The 15883-nt window shown below is 37.5% G+C and overlaps 1 protein-coding gene across 3 annotated transcripts in view; it reads right to left on the bottom strand.

The window, feature by feature from the left end:
• vwa8 (von Willebrand factor A domain containing 8) overlaps positions 1-15883 on the bottom strand; it is a 73107-nt gene that overhangs the window by 24387 nt on the left and 32837 nt on the right. For all 3 annotated transcript variants that reach the window (XM_030124552.1, XM_030124553.1, XM_030124554.1), the window contains exons 26-37: positions 14576-14727; positions 13229-13337; positions 12552-12690; positions 11980-12167; positions 8676-8795; positions 8378-8442; positions 8138-8263; positions 6755-6864; positions 6091-6242; positions 5690-5894; positions 5515-5596; positions 4882-5086 (exon numbers count right to left, since the gene is read on the bottom strand). In XM_030124552.1, the coding sequence (XP_029980412.1) occupies positions 4882-5086; positions 5515-5596; positions 5690-5894; positions 6091-6242; positions 6755-6864; positions 8138-8263; positions 8378-8442; positions 8676-8795; positions 11980-12167; positions 12552-12690; positions 13229-13337; positions 14576-14727 (1653 nt within the window). The remainder of the gene's footprint in view (positions 1-4881; positions 5087-5514; positions 5597-5689; positions 5895-6090; positions 6243-6754; positions 6865-8137; positions 8264-8377; positions 8443-8675; positions 8796-11979; positions 12168-12551; positions 12691-13228; positions 13338-14575; positions 14728-15883) is intronic.

Genomic DNA, 15883 nt, shown 5'->3' with positions numbered 1-15883 from the left:
TGGATAGTGTAAGTAGAGTTACACAGGGAAGAAGGTTATCTGACCTTTAACACTCAATGCATATTGACATAGGTATCAAAAAACACATTGTCAGGCTCTTAGAAAAACACAGCTGATAAAACAGATATCTCAAAATCCCAGACAATGATCACATCCTGTAGGGTCCAGCTGTGTTGGCTGTTGACATGACTGATCTCCTTGAGGAAATCTTTACCGTCCATTCCTTGCATGACAATAAGAGTAGGTAAAAGGGATGATGGGGGGGTGGGGCACTGATTCAATAATCAGCAGGATCCCCAACATGGGTAATTTAAAATGACAAATGCTCTCTGTGTTACACGCTGCTGCAAACCAACAAAGCATCCACACATCAATAGAGCTTTAGATTACTGCAGTGTTATGGAGGATCCAGGAGGTATGTGTCCTCACAGACGAACCAGCATTAACCTCAGAAACCAGAGAGAGCACCGTGCCATACCTCTGTGGTGAGGTAAAGGGTCAGAGTTTTGAGCCGATCACGTCACCTTCAGATGCTCACCTACACCATGACATTGCGGTCTGATTACACACTAATGTACATGCCTGTTCCATTTAGGGTAATGAGGGTGTGCACCTGATGCATGGGAATGTGGCTTCAAAGACTTAGCGGCTGCTAGAAATAATCATCCTTTTTGTGTGTTCAACAGTCACTTGATAAACATCTCACACAGTCCTTTCCCCTGACACACAACAACCCCTGTACCTACTGGTGTAAGGTTCTTCATGGTCTTTTTTTCTATGCTTACTGTAGATTTAGTACACTGAATGTGATTATTAAATATTATGTACAAAATCACTGCTTTAAAAGTTCAACTTGGACAAGGGTCAGCAACCTCTAATGCCTATGTAGCCATTTTTAGCCAAGAATATGTTTACAATAATTCAATGTTTTGGTGCCTTATGAAATTATACACCTACACTAAAGGGAAGAGACACTGTTAATATTGATTGGGGGAAGATGTTTCCAACCACAAATAAAACTGATTAAATGTGTTATGGAGCCAAAATGGGCAATCATTCAAGAATCTAAATAAAAACCAGTATTTTCTATAACTTTTTTGGGTTTTTTTGTTGTTAGTCTACGTTTATACAAATGCATAAAATAAGAATGACTTCAGACTTGCAACAACGATGGAAAACGCTATAAATTTCTATATGTTTCCTGACAAAGCCACAGGGAACAACTGAAAAAGAGCAAAACAGCCACATGAGTTTCAGGAGTTAAAAGTTATTTACCCCTGAACGACTTCACGTTCCAAATACAATAACACCTCCCAATAAGTCCATCCCTTTAGGCACAACTGACCCCTTAAAGATGTACTGGAAAAAAACTAGGCAAAAAAAAAAAGACATTGGGAAATAATATGGCAAAATAAAAGGACAATGTAAGTCATGAAAATTGAGAAATAAAAAGTTAAAGGGAAGAAATTAATTACAATTATTATCAAAATAACTCGATTTAGGAAGTGTAGATATCTTTACATGTCCGTTCATTAGTCAGGCTACCAGGGGTCATTTCTGAAATCCATCCATCACAGTATCAAACTTCTGCTGCTGACAACATATCTTATACCTGTGTTGTCATTCTGGTAATAGACTGTCTCCTGTCTCATTCACAACCAGTAAAAGAATGAGTAATGCTCTAATTTTGGGCTTAAGGAAAACGATGAGGGATGATTTGCAACATGTGGCCATTTTGGGCTCAGTGCGGATGCCATCCTTGCTTCAGATTCCTACTCTGGTTGTGAGAGAAGCATGAGTCATTGCAGTTACAGCTTTGTGAATGTGTGTGTGTGTCACATTTCAGTGTATATGAGTCCTGACAAGTGCACGGTTAGTTTCAGTAACAACTTTAATACTATCAGATTAGAGATAAAATTCCTACTAGTGTAATCATATTCCAATTACCTTCTATGTCAAACAGCTTTAATCTTCGTAATGTGCAACTATTAAGGCTCACTTATGCTTCCTGTGGTTGAGAATGAGTGGATTTTAGGCAGGGCTAGAGTTGTTTGGAGGGAACCTAAAGTCAGCGTGACTGCAGGTTTCAACAGTTTAAGTCTAAGCGTTTTTAATATCTACAAACACAATTTAAGACCTATTTGTTGTGGGTGTTTGTTTGGTGATGCTAATAATATTAATGCTAGATGGTGTTTGTGGTGTTTTCTTTTTTATGGACTCCATGTTTCTTGGAATTCCATGTTGTTTTTAGCAGAATTCAACCAGACAATCCAATCAATTTTTACAATATTTCCTTGATGACCTCCTACATTTTGGCACTGGATTGAATGTATTGTATGTTCAAAGGACTACTGTGGTCTCATGGGAGTTTCAATGAAGGTCTGATGTATGTTTGCACCACAGACAAACATAATAAAAGATTTCTGTAGTCATTATAACTATTGTATCTGCTTTAGTGCCATGCCCAAGCTAAAATTTCACAAACTCCATGCTTGTGTTTTTTGTGCAGCTTTTTTTAAGCATGTGAAAGTGTCAAGATAGAAAACTTTGTTGTTTCTGGCTCCTGTTGTAAGCACTAAGCCAAAGATGGCACCTTAATCCTGCCAAAAATAAAGAGAGAAAGAAAAGAGAGACAAAGGGGAATGGCTCTCCTGGGAAGACTTCCTTTTTATGACTGTGGGAATTCATGTCTTTATTCACCCTCCTCTTCCAATGAGTTTTTCCCTCCTTCTCATCTGTGGTCAATGCCCTGTCTTGTTGGATTAATAGCTTCATAAATTTCTGATTCTCCCTTTAGCTGCCTACAGATGTGGAGTGATTTAGAGGAGATGGCCTGTGTGTGTGTGCCCCTATGTGAACTTGGATGCACAATAGGGAGTGTGTGTATGGGTATGTATCAATGCATGCCTGTGCAGGAACTTTAAAACATGTCCATCTCTGTTTAAAGAATATGAGTGAGTAATTTCATGCCTGAATGTGAACCTCATTCATGTGTTATCATTCGAATTATCTATCCATCACATCCTCTGTTTGTGCAAAAATGAGAGAAATGATTTGGATTTAAAATATGGTATGATGTGATGACAAGTCTTGCAATTCATTTCAGCACTTGACATGTTACTTTTTCTTAATGTCAAAGAAGGTTGCTGTTTACTGATTGTGGTATGTTTCCATGAAGCCTTGTTGACTTTAACTTTCAAGAAGCAAGCATGTGTAAATGTGAATGTGACTGATAAGCAAGTTTTGAGCAAGGGCAGTGAGCAAAAAGGGTGGAACAGAGCCAACCAGAGACAGCACTATTGCACAAATGAGTGTCAGGATGTGTAAATGGATGATGATAAATATAGGTTAAATATGGTCCAACATGTGAGTTTTGTGTGCAGATAGATGATGACTGATGTGTCCTGTTCATTGGTGTGTGTGTGTATTGATGATGTCAACAGTGCCGTAATGGAGCAATTTCAGACTGAGGCCAGTGACAGATGAGAGCAGCTACTGAGCACCAGCTGCATGCACCTGCATGCACAGACTCACTGATACATACATCATCCATAATCGTGGTGAACGTGCATTAGATCTACATATGAAGTTATGTTATATGGAGTTTGTTTTCTCAAGGAAAAGCAGCAAATCAACTAATAAATGAATTAGTTGAAAACTAAGCAGGAAGTCTGTTCTTTCTTTCTTTTTCATTTGTTGTAATCTTTCAGTATATCCTAAAACATGGTATTTGGCAGGTAGTAGGTATGTGCAAACAGGTCAACTCTGAACTGAAGAGTGCAAGCAGCATGTTAATGTAACATACCATTACTAGCAGATACATAAGGGCCCTTTTAGGCAGCAGGCATGTTTAAATACAGTAGGGTTACTGTTGTTTGCAGAGAGCTAACATAGAGCACAGGGAGACTCTGTCTTAGTCTGACCTGTAGAGGACTCAAGGTGCCCCATCAAAGAAGACGTGACTTACTAAGGAATCTAGGTCAGAAAGAGGTCCCGTGTGTATTGCAGGTGTGCAGGTGTATGGTAGTGTGTGTGCATTCACAAATATATACTTGGCTTAAAGCGTGCTACTTAACTCTTGGCTCCAAAACCCTGTACGTCTGCACAGTTTTGTGAAAATCTATATTACAAAACTTAAGGCAAACATAATTTGCAAGAACAAAACAGAAACGGTAAGTCTTTAAACACCCAGTACAACTTCCATTCTGTCATTACTGCAAAACATTCATGGCCTCCTCATACATATGCTGCTCAAAAAAATGTGTTTTACAGTAAAATGATCTATGAGTTTGCATTGGTTTTTTAAGATTATCACTGATCAGACAACTAACTTTTGATTCAGTCTTTTTAAAATTCTCCTTTTTGTGCATGCTGAGTTGTCTGACTGACTTCCTCATGCACAGAACATAGATAACACAGATAAGCTGCCTTATTTTGGATGGTTACAAGATCTTAAGAATTCATCTGTCTGTGATGTGTATGTGGGCGCCTTAACAATGCTGTCTCAGTACCCAACAAGCTGGTTTGAATGTTCTGACCCATTGCAAGGGTCAGACCTATTACATCACAAAGCCTGTCCTTTCATAGACACCCACCGTGGGTATAGCTGGGTCATAAATACGGGGCCTGAAAACATTCTTTTTAGCACAAAATCAGGGATGTTTTGACCAAAATATTCTGCAAAATGTCATGGAGTTAAAATTCTGTTCATAGCATCATTAAAGTAGTACTGCCACTCAGTGGCCTTGAGAGAAACTGCAGGTTTCTAAGACTTAAACATTTAAAAAAAAAATGTTCTTTGTAAAACAACACTGAGATATCCATTGGTTTGATTACACATTTAAAATTTAAAGCATCAGGTGAGTTTAAATGAGATATTACCTGTAAAGGTCTGCCATCCTCTGACCCAATCATATTCCTCCATTCCATGAGCGATCGTTGCAGGGTGTCCAGTCCTGTCTCCCAGAGCCGGATGTATCCACCCATGTCCACTGTAACGACTCCTCCAGAGCTCAGACCTGCTATCAGCACATCAGTCTCAGACACTTTAGCCAACCAGTTGGTGTAAGGCGACACAGACATGGACCTGTCAGTCACAACAATGGAAAGAGTCAAGTCATAGTCTTTTAATGAAGACTTCAGTGTGTAAATTACGTTACAAAAAAGTAACCTTTCATTAACTATGAGTTTTATGCCTCACCACATAAAAGGAAAAAGTACCTAAACATGGCTGACTTAGTTTTACTTAGATTAAACTCTAGATTAGAGATTTAGGGACAATGATATTTATCATGCATAGTGGAACAAGAAAAAAAGACGAACGGTTCCCAGAAATACCCACTAACTGTGTAACTATGTCACTACTTATGCAGCAAGTGATAGCAGCATAGTAAAGAGACACATTTTATTGGTTCACTTTTTAGTGCAATGGTATTTCTGACCACAAGCTGGTGCTATAGGATGCCAAATTCTTTTCATTTAAACAGAGTGGAAGATTCTCAAAAGTGTGTTTACCTTGGAACAGGGATATATTTGACTTTTTTTGAGTTCAGATCAGTCACCTCCAGGTATGCCGCTGTCAGTGGCGGTGTGACATCTGAGTGATGAACACACAAATTATTTACAAACTGAATTTAGGTGTAAAAGAGAAAAAAAGTTTCTAGGCTCATTTTATATTTTAATCTCTGACCTTTAGGGTAGACGTCCTTCAGGGGCACCTTATTGGGTGGAAGGGCTCGGACGACCTGATTGGCTGACAGCAGACTGACACAATTATGCTGTTTTGGCGTGCTGGTCCTAAGCCCACCTCTGAGAAACATGTGAGCTCCACTTTCCCCACTCTTCATCGTGGACAGGTCAGCAGGCCTCTTAAAGCTGTATACTTCATTAGGTGACTGGATGAAAGTAAATAAGATGGATAATATCACTGCTCAGATGGATCAAAACAAATGAATGTAATTGACAAAAGATATTTGATACCACTGAAAGGCAAATAGCTCTCTTTGATCACACAGACATACCTACTACATCTAGGACCATAGAAGGCAGATATCATTTTAAAGTTAAATACAATTTACAATATGCACTCACCATTAAGTCTGGGAAGCCAACAATGAGCTGTGCAAAGGAACCGGTGTCAGCCAGAATGCGATTAGGTGAAACAATCTTCTGGTCCAGAGCAGCACTGAGATTTTCATTGGGCAGCTGGTCACTTGACAGCATCTGTGGTACGGAAACCTCAGCTAGCAAAATGAAACAGAAAATAAAAATAAAAGATTAGATAAATCACTAAAAGAGGGACTAAGTCAGAGCTACACATGCACAGTCCAGTCAACAAGTTAATGTTGAAAAAACAAACAAACATTTAAGTAACCATTTCAGAACAAATCCACAGAAATTTTACACTAAATTAAGACCTTAATGGACTGTTTCTGTCTGTGTTGTTGGACATAACACATGATTCATGCATTATTCTCACTAAATTAGGGTGGTAAATGCAGTATTGATCGAGGCATTTTGGTTGACTGGTTCCTGACTTAAGGCCAGTGGAGAGATTAGCTAAGAAGTGTTTTCAAGGCAGACATACAACCGGCTGAGGACACAAATCTATTTGCCTGTCTGGTTTTCTTATTGGCATTGACATAATGACTACAGTAAGAAATAAAGACCAGCAGGATAGAGCATAGAAGCCCTGTTAACGTTTGCGTTCAACTTGTGGGGCTATAAAACTAGATGTTCTTCTAAGTATAAATACCTGGGCTGGTTCCATGGCCTGAGCTGACTGGGTCATCACTGATGCTATGGAGCTGACACACACCAGAGTCTTCAGCTGTCATATGCATGGGTTTGGTCAGCAGGAACTTCCTAGTAAGCAGGGAAAGAAACATTTAGATTCTTTATGTACATAGAGTATAGAAAATACTCCACAACACGTAAAAATGCTGCATTCAAGTGTAGGTTTTTGAGTACTAAATCAACAACATAAACAGTAAAAGGAATCATTACGAGGGCCATTCAATAAATTCATGGCCTCACCCAGAACAGAACAACACAGACTGATAATTTATATTTTATTTTTCAACATAATCTCCATTTACAGCAATGCACTTGGTCCATCGATGTTCAAATATCACTATCCCATCACGAAAGAATGTAACATCCTGTATTATAACAACCAGTATTTCTGGGTGAGGCAGTGAACTTATTGAACAGCCCTCGTATACAGTAAAACTGTCCTTTTCAATGCTTCACTACTGGGTAATCTAGCAATGCATCACATTCTACACTGGAAAAAATCAAAATCTTATCAAGTGTATTTTTTTCATTTCTACTCAAAATATCTCATCACACTTAAAATAAGACAGAATCACCTAAAGAGTAACTTCTGAGTGAGATTTATTTTTAGACAATAGATCTTGAAAATCTTATTTCAAGAAATCTTACTTACTTAATCTTCTGTTGTTCCATTGGCAGATTTTTTTGCTTGAATTAAGCAAAAAAAATCTGCCAATGGAACAAGTGAAAATTATCTTGATAAGATTTCTTGAAATAAGATTTTCAAGATCTGTTGTCTAAAAATAAGTTCTTATATCTCACTGAAAAGTTACTCTAGTTGATTATATCTTATTTTAAGTGTGATGAGATATTTTGACTAGAAATTAGAAAAATACACTTGATAAGAGTTAGATTTTTGCAGTGTATAAGATCATCATGTGTTTGTAGAGTTGTCGTCAGATGAGAACCATGTATCTCCAAAGAGTTGACTTTTCATGAGCTCAATAACAGACCTAATCTTATATGTAACAGGACGTGTTCTGGTGAATCCAAGAGGATTTTCAAAAAGACAAAAAGAACACAGCGCAGTAAGGAACAATAATGCTTCAATTTCCTGCAAACATTCAATATCAAAACATTTGGATGGAAAATAGTTTTCACTGGACAGAAAGGAAGTTAAACTCTGTAATCTAAGTGGTAACAAAAACTGTCAGAAAATGTAGAGATGACAAAAAAAGTAACATATACAATATCTGTCTATGAGATATGGTGCAGAGAAAGTCTTTACATTCAACAACTGGTGAAATATATATGACTTCATTTGTTATATTTCATTTGAAACTAACCCTCACCCAACCCTTACTTGTTGGTTTCACTCTCCAGCAGTAACCAGCGGTCCTCTGCCACTAGGAAGACAGACTTCAGGTTGATGGGGAGGGAGATGGAGTGCACCCGTCCCTCCAGCACATCCAGCACCTCCACCTGGTTGCTTTAGTTACAAACACCCACATAAAAAGAGGAACACAGATCAGTAAACAAGTAAAGTAAATAATGCCGCCATATTATTTACAATGGTGTGAATAATGTAGTTTAGATATCTGACCCGTTCTCTTTGTAGAACAGGAGCCAGTTTTTATGGGCAAAGTCCCGACACATTTTATGTCCTCCCTGCATTGAAACAATAAATATACTGTTATACAATACAATATATCTGTTCACTGATGACTTTATAATAATATACATTCACCCTATTCAGTTATGAGAAGCTGAATGAATGTATTCACCACAAAAATATGTAGATACTGCTACTTAGCTGTAACTAGAGAGGATTGCTTTGTATTTGAGATCAGCACTTCAATTAACGTTTCTCTCTCTAACATGGAGACACTGTGACCTCTGACCTGCTCTTCCTTGCTGCTCCACCAGTGGGAGATTTTGGCAGACGGTTGATCATTGTCCTGAGACAAGATGAGCCTCCGCACAGCACCCGTTACCATATCCAAATGAAGCACCGTGTTACTCTAGAAGACACACAAATTCAAGAGCAGAGATCAGAATGAAAGTTTAAGACGAAGAATCTCATAAACACATGAATTCAAGCTGTCATTTGGGTACTATCAAGTCCATCTTAAACTCATCATTGGGATAATCATTGTGGTTCTAACACCAAAACACACAAAAGAAAGACTGTGAATAAATTAACTAAAATCATTAACATTACATCGAATAAAATCCCTGAGAATGTTTGTTACTATGTGTGTATATGATGCATTTGTGTGATTACAATCATGTGATTGTGATGTTTTTGATGGTTTTTGAAGTGTGCTGCTACACATTTTACCAGGAACAAATTCCACCAGATTAAATGCAATTATTTAAGGTAGTTGGATTGAATAGAACAATTAACTTCACATTCCACAAAGAATTCTTAGACATATTTCCTGGAAAATAATAAATGAAATTATGTTATTTGGTTAACACAGTAAATGTTAATTTTGGGTGGCACTTTGGTCATGGGTGTTCCCTTGGCTTTATTTATTTATTTATTTATTTATTTATTTATAACATGCAAAGAAACAAAATAAAAATAAACAAAGCAAAATAAGACAAAAACAAAATAAAAAATGAACTAAATCTATATCTTGAACTATTTCTGTCAACAAATGGTCAATATTTTTTTCACCCTTTACAAATATGAACTAACAGCTAATTGTCCAAATATGAATTGGGTACTAATTTTATTGCACAGCTGATAGATAAGTATGCAAAATATTTTCTTTTTGTGTGTGATGTTTGCTTCTCACAGGGAGAAGTTACTGTAACATGTTTTTACAGATTGGCAGACACTTTGGGTGAGTCTCAAAAAGTCACAAAATGTTCTTTTTAAGTATTTTATGTGTTATAATGCACTTTAGTTACTGTAGTATCAACCATTATTTCTCTACCATGGTAAAAAAAGAATGGAAGAGTCGGGGCAACAAACATTTAAGAAACTGAGACCTTTTTGCGAGAAATTCTCACAAGGACACAAGGAAAAGCTGCATCATCTACCTACAATTTTTTTTTTTTTAATAAACCACAGTATTTCAAGATCTCTGTCAAATGAGTGTAACAGCGTCCATGTAAATTTGTTATTAAAACTGTACTGCTTGATACTTCTTTAACGTCAGTGGGCAAAACCTCCATAATTACATTTCAGCATATTGTGATTCAAGTTTCTTGTGCTTTCCAACTATAGGAAATCTACTGATACTCAGATTTTAGTTAATCATAGGTGTTTTCAGGTGGGTAGGAAGGTTAAACAGGTAACTGGATGATATAATTAATTGCTTCTCAGATGTCAGATGTGACAAGATTCACTTAATTGAAAAAATGGCTTCACTTTTCCATAACAGCATGAAATGACATTACATCATTCATAATTATAGCATTTATAGCATTTTGAATTGGACTGAGAGGAGAGAGCTGCAGAGAGAAGGTGTGTGTTTCCAAATCGTTGTAATCCTAGCCCCCCGCCCCCATTTTGGCTCCTGCAGGTGAAAAAATATTGTAAGTTCACAACACGGCATAATGTGTTGTGAAGTTATACGTGTTTTTTTTGTTTGTTTGTTTGTTTTTTAACACACTTATGATGATTTAAAAAAACAAATGTTATTTCTGAAGTTCTAGTATGCTTTCTTGATCCTTACTCTATAAGTTGCATCTTAGAACTTGCTTAATGGTAGCATCCTGAAATTGATTTCTGTGCCACAAGACGGCAGACCAAAAAGCAAGGAGTTTAAGAGGCAGAAAAAGAGAAAAAAATGACGAGACCATTCTTTGAAAGAAGTCTTGTCTCCTGCAACCAACAGAGGGTGCTCTTCACCTAGTGGAATTCCTCTGATTAAAGCGTGGATGTCCTGTTAACACCAGCTAAATCTGCTCTGCAAGTTGGTCCAATTCAAATTAGATAGTACTGCTCCTGTGTTTGTGTACACCCTTCACTCATATCAGATAAGCAATGAAATATCTATGTGTGTGTGTGTGTGTGTACAGTATGTCTTAGTCTGTGTGTGCATAAAGTATTGGGTGAACTGTGCAAAGGTTTTTGTTTGTGACGCACTAGGCTTCATCTTCAATTGAGTTTTATGAGAAAGAGCCACGGGGGAGCTGGCCCCAGCCCCGGCTGCCCTGCTTTGCACTAATGGTTTCCTTATGGCCTCCCATTCCTGACATACACACTGCTGTACTGTATACCAGTTAAGCTATTCAGAGAAGGCAAACCCCATTTCCTGATTCTAAACATATACTATCTTTAGAGGGAGAGTGCACATGTGTGAGGATGCTTGTTCCTCCTGTATGTAAATGACTGACAGACATGTTTAGTTTTAGTTTAAGTTTAACTTTTCTTTTACATGAGAATATCACATAATTGTTTTATGTTTCCACACATGCATAAATTCAAGTGTGAATTCCTATTATAACCTGCACTTGTGTATGCAAGTCTATTGGCTTCTGTAATTTCCCTGGAAGGCCAGTGACCTGTGAATGAACTTATGTTGTCTGGACCTCTTCATTTTTAGACAGACGTAACATGATCCATCACAACGGTATTTTTAGAAGTCCTCCTCTTGCCTAATATGCACCAGCTGTAGAACTGTTCTGGTCGGAGAAATAGCTAACATGCATTGTTCTTGTCTTGTACGACTCTCCTGTCATAAACCAGGGTCTTATGGGGTAAAGCAGTTTACCAAACAAACAACCTGTAACCATCCACCATTTTAAGACACACTACCAGAGTTGTGCGAAGCTATTTTAAACCTGTGGGTGTCATATAAAAGTTTACCAGTGTTGCGTAAGTGTCAGGTTTTTTCTAATGGTAAACAAGGACATAACAGACAAGACACATCATAAACGGACTTCTTTCTAGCAGTTAGAATGCGATTTTGTAAACAATACTGAGACAAGCTACTATTTCCACACCAAACTACATTGCTTATGTTTGGTGTTTAACATAATAAAATGCTGACATTTACTGTATATTGGTTTAAGTATCTAAGTAACTGAATATCTGTGTAATGATTGATTCATGATTTCTCCCCTGACTCTATTTTGAAGGCTTCTAAGAGTTGTTTTATTAGGGTTAAAGAAGTGATGCAATCTACTGTAATGTAATTATATAGTTACAAAAACAACAAAATGTGAAAAGTGTGAGTGTGTGCTAACCTGTTCTTCATGCAGTACGACCTGTCCATCCAGTGGATTTCCAAGGGGAGCGACGGTGACAAAGGGCTGCCAGACCCCACTGATGGTCCGGGGAAAGACATCATAAAGCTCAATGCAGTGGATTGTGTCCCCCTGCTCCTTCATTGAGTATAGGGAAACTGGATTACACGTGGCCACGTAGAGCGTGTCTGCAAAACAAAACAAGCAAACAGGACTCTAACTGTGATGTCAACATAAGAATATGTTGATCTCTAGGCTTATGTGAATGATTGTGAATTCTATGAATGTGTGAAAAGTGTTCCTTTTTAATACTGTGTTATTTTTAGAGTGTCCCATTTTCTGTGTCCTGGTTGTACAGACAGCAGAAAAACTGCACAAAAGCGGAGTGAAATGTCCCCAAACCGGGACATTACAGCACCCTTAACAACTCTGCTCCTGCTCCTCTGTTAAATGTTTTAACCTTTAAATCTTCTGATATGCCCTTAAATGATCACAAACCTGAGACCAGGGGCCTGAGAAAGCATTGAGTGTCAGAGGTGGAAGTGTCTGTCTGTGTGTGTGTGTGTGTATACCATCTTTGGTGGTGACATCGCAAATGATGTTGACTTCATTCATGGGAATTTGCCAGTGGGCTTTCTCTTCGCTAAAACTCAAAGCCCTGCTTTCCTGTCTGTTGCAGGGGTAACCTTGAACACGCAGAAACACAGGACCCTGGAAAGACGAGATATATTGTTGTCATAGAGACAGTCACAAAAAGTGTGGATGTTTACTATTCATAGCTGAGGTTAAAGTTTGATACAGTTTGTTTATGTTTTAGGGTTTTTTTGTTCTATAAATACTGAAAAAGAGGCCATCATGACAAGCTGATGCTTCAAACTCAGTTTCCTAAAACTGCTATAAAGTCAAAGAACATCAAGTATCAAAACTGGATCCCATTCTGAAGATAAATGATGGTTGATTATTTTATCTTTCATACAGATAAGCTGCTTTCATCAGCTTGCGTTCATAGCAGTTAACTGTCAAACACTGCTGCTGTACAATTTTTGCTTCTTAGTGATGCTTCCATAGTCTCGGTACATTCAGTTAATCTCAGTTTTACAACATCCTGAGCTTTTAAAGGGGTGCCTTTCAGCTGAATAGCAGGAGAAATAGTACTGGGGGAGTAATTTTTAGAAAATGTTCTTACTCTTTGTCAATTGTGAAAATGCTGTTACTATAATTATATCAGTAGAATCCCTTGTATCTTTACCTTGATGTCTATGGGGTGTGTCTCAGTAGGACAGAGCAGTTTGCGTCGTGCATTGCCACCTTGGTTTATGGTCCAGTACCCTGTCATCTTTACCTCAGGCAAGGGCAACCTGGAGATTAAAAGTCAAATAATGACAAGTGCCTGCTAAGATAAAAAAAAAAAAATTGAGTTGGATTTCCTCAGAATGTGCTATAGGTTTAGGTTTGATCTCACTGTGTCTAGAGAAAGTACAGATGCTGTATGTGGGACAACTGTCTGTGTGTCCAAATCTTTGTTCTGCTTTTTGTGTCTGGCCAAATGTTTACTGCTATTTCCATGAATCATAGCTGAATTGTGGCCACAGACTTATTGGCTGCAGGTGGGGTGAAAAGATGCAACACAACCACAAAACACAAAAAAATGTAGGGGAATAGTCGGTTAACAGGATGGACACGCTTCAAACCATAAATATTTCTGTGAATGGAAAAGCAACAACATCCACAAGAAAAAAATACATTTCTTGTTTTCCATGTCCAAATTTGGAAATCAAGAGACAAAGTATTTGCTTTTATGTACACAACATGTGGTGAACTATTGTGAAACTAGTCCTACACAAACTGTTCAAGACAGATGTCACCTCACTAATGAATCACAAAACATACAACACTTATATAACATAAGCAGTGACATAATATGCAGCAGATAACCTACAATATTATTCATTATTCAAGGAAAATACTTGTTTCTGGCCTCTTCAGTTCTGAAAATTTCAACTGAGCGATAAACAAAACTTAATTTATCAACATCATTATTCAGAATAAAACCACAAGAGACAGAAGAAACAAATATTTTCCTTTATTTGTAAGACAAATCTGTACATAGTGTGACAAATGTAGCCCATAGTTAAAACTTATCTTTCCATTGAAAAAACGGTGAGGTAATATGAGTCATTATTTTAACACTTATGGAGGCAATGAGGTGACTTCATGGAAGCCTAAAATTAACTTTGAGGGCTAAAAACAACATTAGTTTATCTCAAGTTTTCAGGATTTCATCATAAATGTTATATCAAAATTAATCCAAGCACTTTTTGTAATGTATTAAAATGAGTAAAATAGCTTTTAACGCTAATTCTAATGATCATTATACATATGTGAGTAAAATGATGTAAATCAAATATAACACATTATAAGGTTTGAAATTTTTCCTTTTTCTAATTAAACATCATCTGAACAAACTGATCTTTAACTGTATCATAGTCCGACACTGCTGTGTGGTCTGTGCAATATTAGTCATGTATTTTAAGTAACTGGAAATGCAGTGTGTGTTTCTGTGTGTGTCATCCATCTGGTGTCCCTAATGCCTTACTCCTTAGCCAGTTTGACAGCGTTAGGTTTGGCTCCGATGGGAATCCCGTGTTTGTGCAACGCTTCAATCAGAACCTCCCGCATGTCTTTATTGTAGGAGTCAAAGTCAAAGACATTTCGCACCACGTTGGCCAAACCCTCCTCTGGGAATTTCTGAAAAGCAGCAAGAGAGAAGGCGTGAGAGGGAGAGGAGAAAGCACAGAGGAGATAAGACAGTGGAGGAGGAGAAAGAAGGGAAAGGACCATTGAAAAAATAAGAAAATACACAGTTAACAAAGAAGACAGAAAATAGGAGAGGATTCAAGCAATAAAAGGAGATTAAATAGGCAAAAAAAATGCAGGAATAGTGAGAGAAATGAGGAGAGGGGAAAGAAATGTGGGGGAGAATGAAAGGAAAAGAGAACAGAGAGAGGGAGGACAGTGAAAGTAATGAACAGGAGATAAGAAAAAAAAAAGGACGAAGAGGAGTGGGGATAGTAGTGAAGAGGAAAAAGGAGGGTCGAAAAGGGTCAGATTTTTAATATAATTTACAAATTATCAACAACGGTCACTGCAGGGACAGACAGTCTGGAGTAAGGAGTGCTTTGTATAAATATAACACATTTCACGCTGACACATTGCAAAGGAAATCTTCTCAGACTGTTAACACCATTTGTTTTGTCTGTTTGACACCGTGTACAGTATATTGCTTCGGTCACTGCACTATACTTAGTTTAATAAATAAACGACTATAGGTCACAAAGAAACAAAACAGAGGGAGAAAGTAATATATTATGAGCACAGTGCAGCATTGTATCCAGTGAGAATACCATGGATATTATATTTCTGGAAACTACAGCGGATTTCCAGCTTCAAGCAACTCATTTTCCACTTTCATCAGACACACACCACTTAAACGAGTGGATGTTTTGCTTGTGTTCCGATTTTAACCAAAAATCTTTCAAATCTTTTTGAAGACAATAGAATAAATGAAACAAAATTAACATCTAATCAAAAAATTGATTTTAAAAAGTAATGTGATTATGCATCTGACCAGGCATTCAATTACAGCTTTTAGTGTTATTGAGCTCTGGCCCCATTCCTACAATGGCCATCACTGAAAAAATTACTCAAAAGATTAGAAATGAATGAGGACTATCACGTCAACAACGTCACATTAAACTCAGACTCATCTTGATCCATTTTAAAACCGGCACAGTGTTTATAACAGCTCGAAAGCAAAGGATCTCAGAGACCAATGGACAATATAATTGCACGTCAAGACCTTTATTTTGCACTTTTAAGATTACATATTTGGGTGCTTCCATGA

This window comes from Sphaeramia orbicularis, chromosome 21, assembly GCF_902148855.1.
Source record: "Sphaeramia orbicularis chromosome 21, fSphaOr1.1, whole genome shotgun sequence".
NCBI lineage: Eukaryota > Metazoa > Chordata > Actinopteri > Kurtiformes > Apogonidae > Sphaeramia > Sphaeramia orbicularis.
Note: the sequence above shows the minus strand (reverse complement) of the source record. Positions and strands in the feature narration are given on the sequence as shown.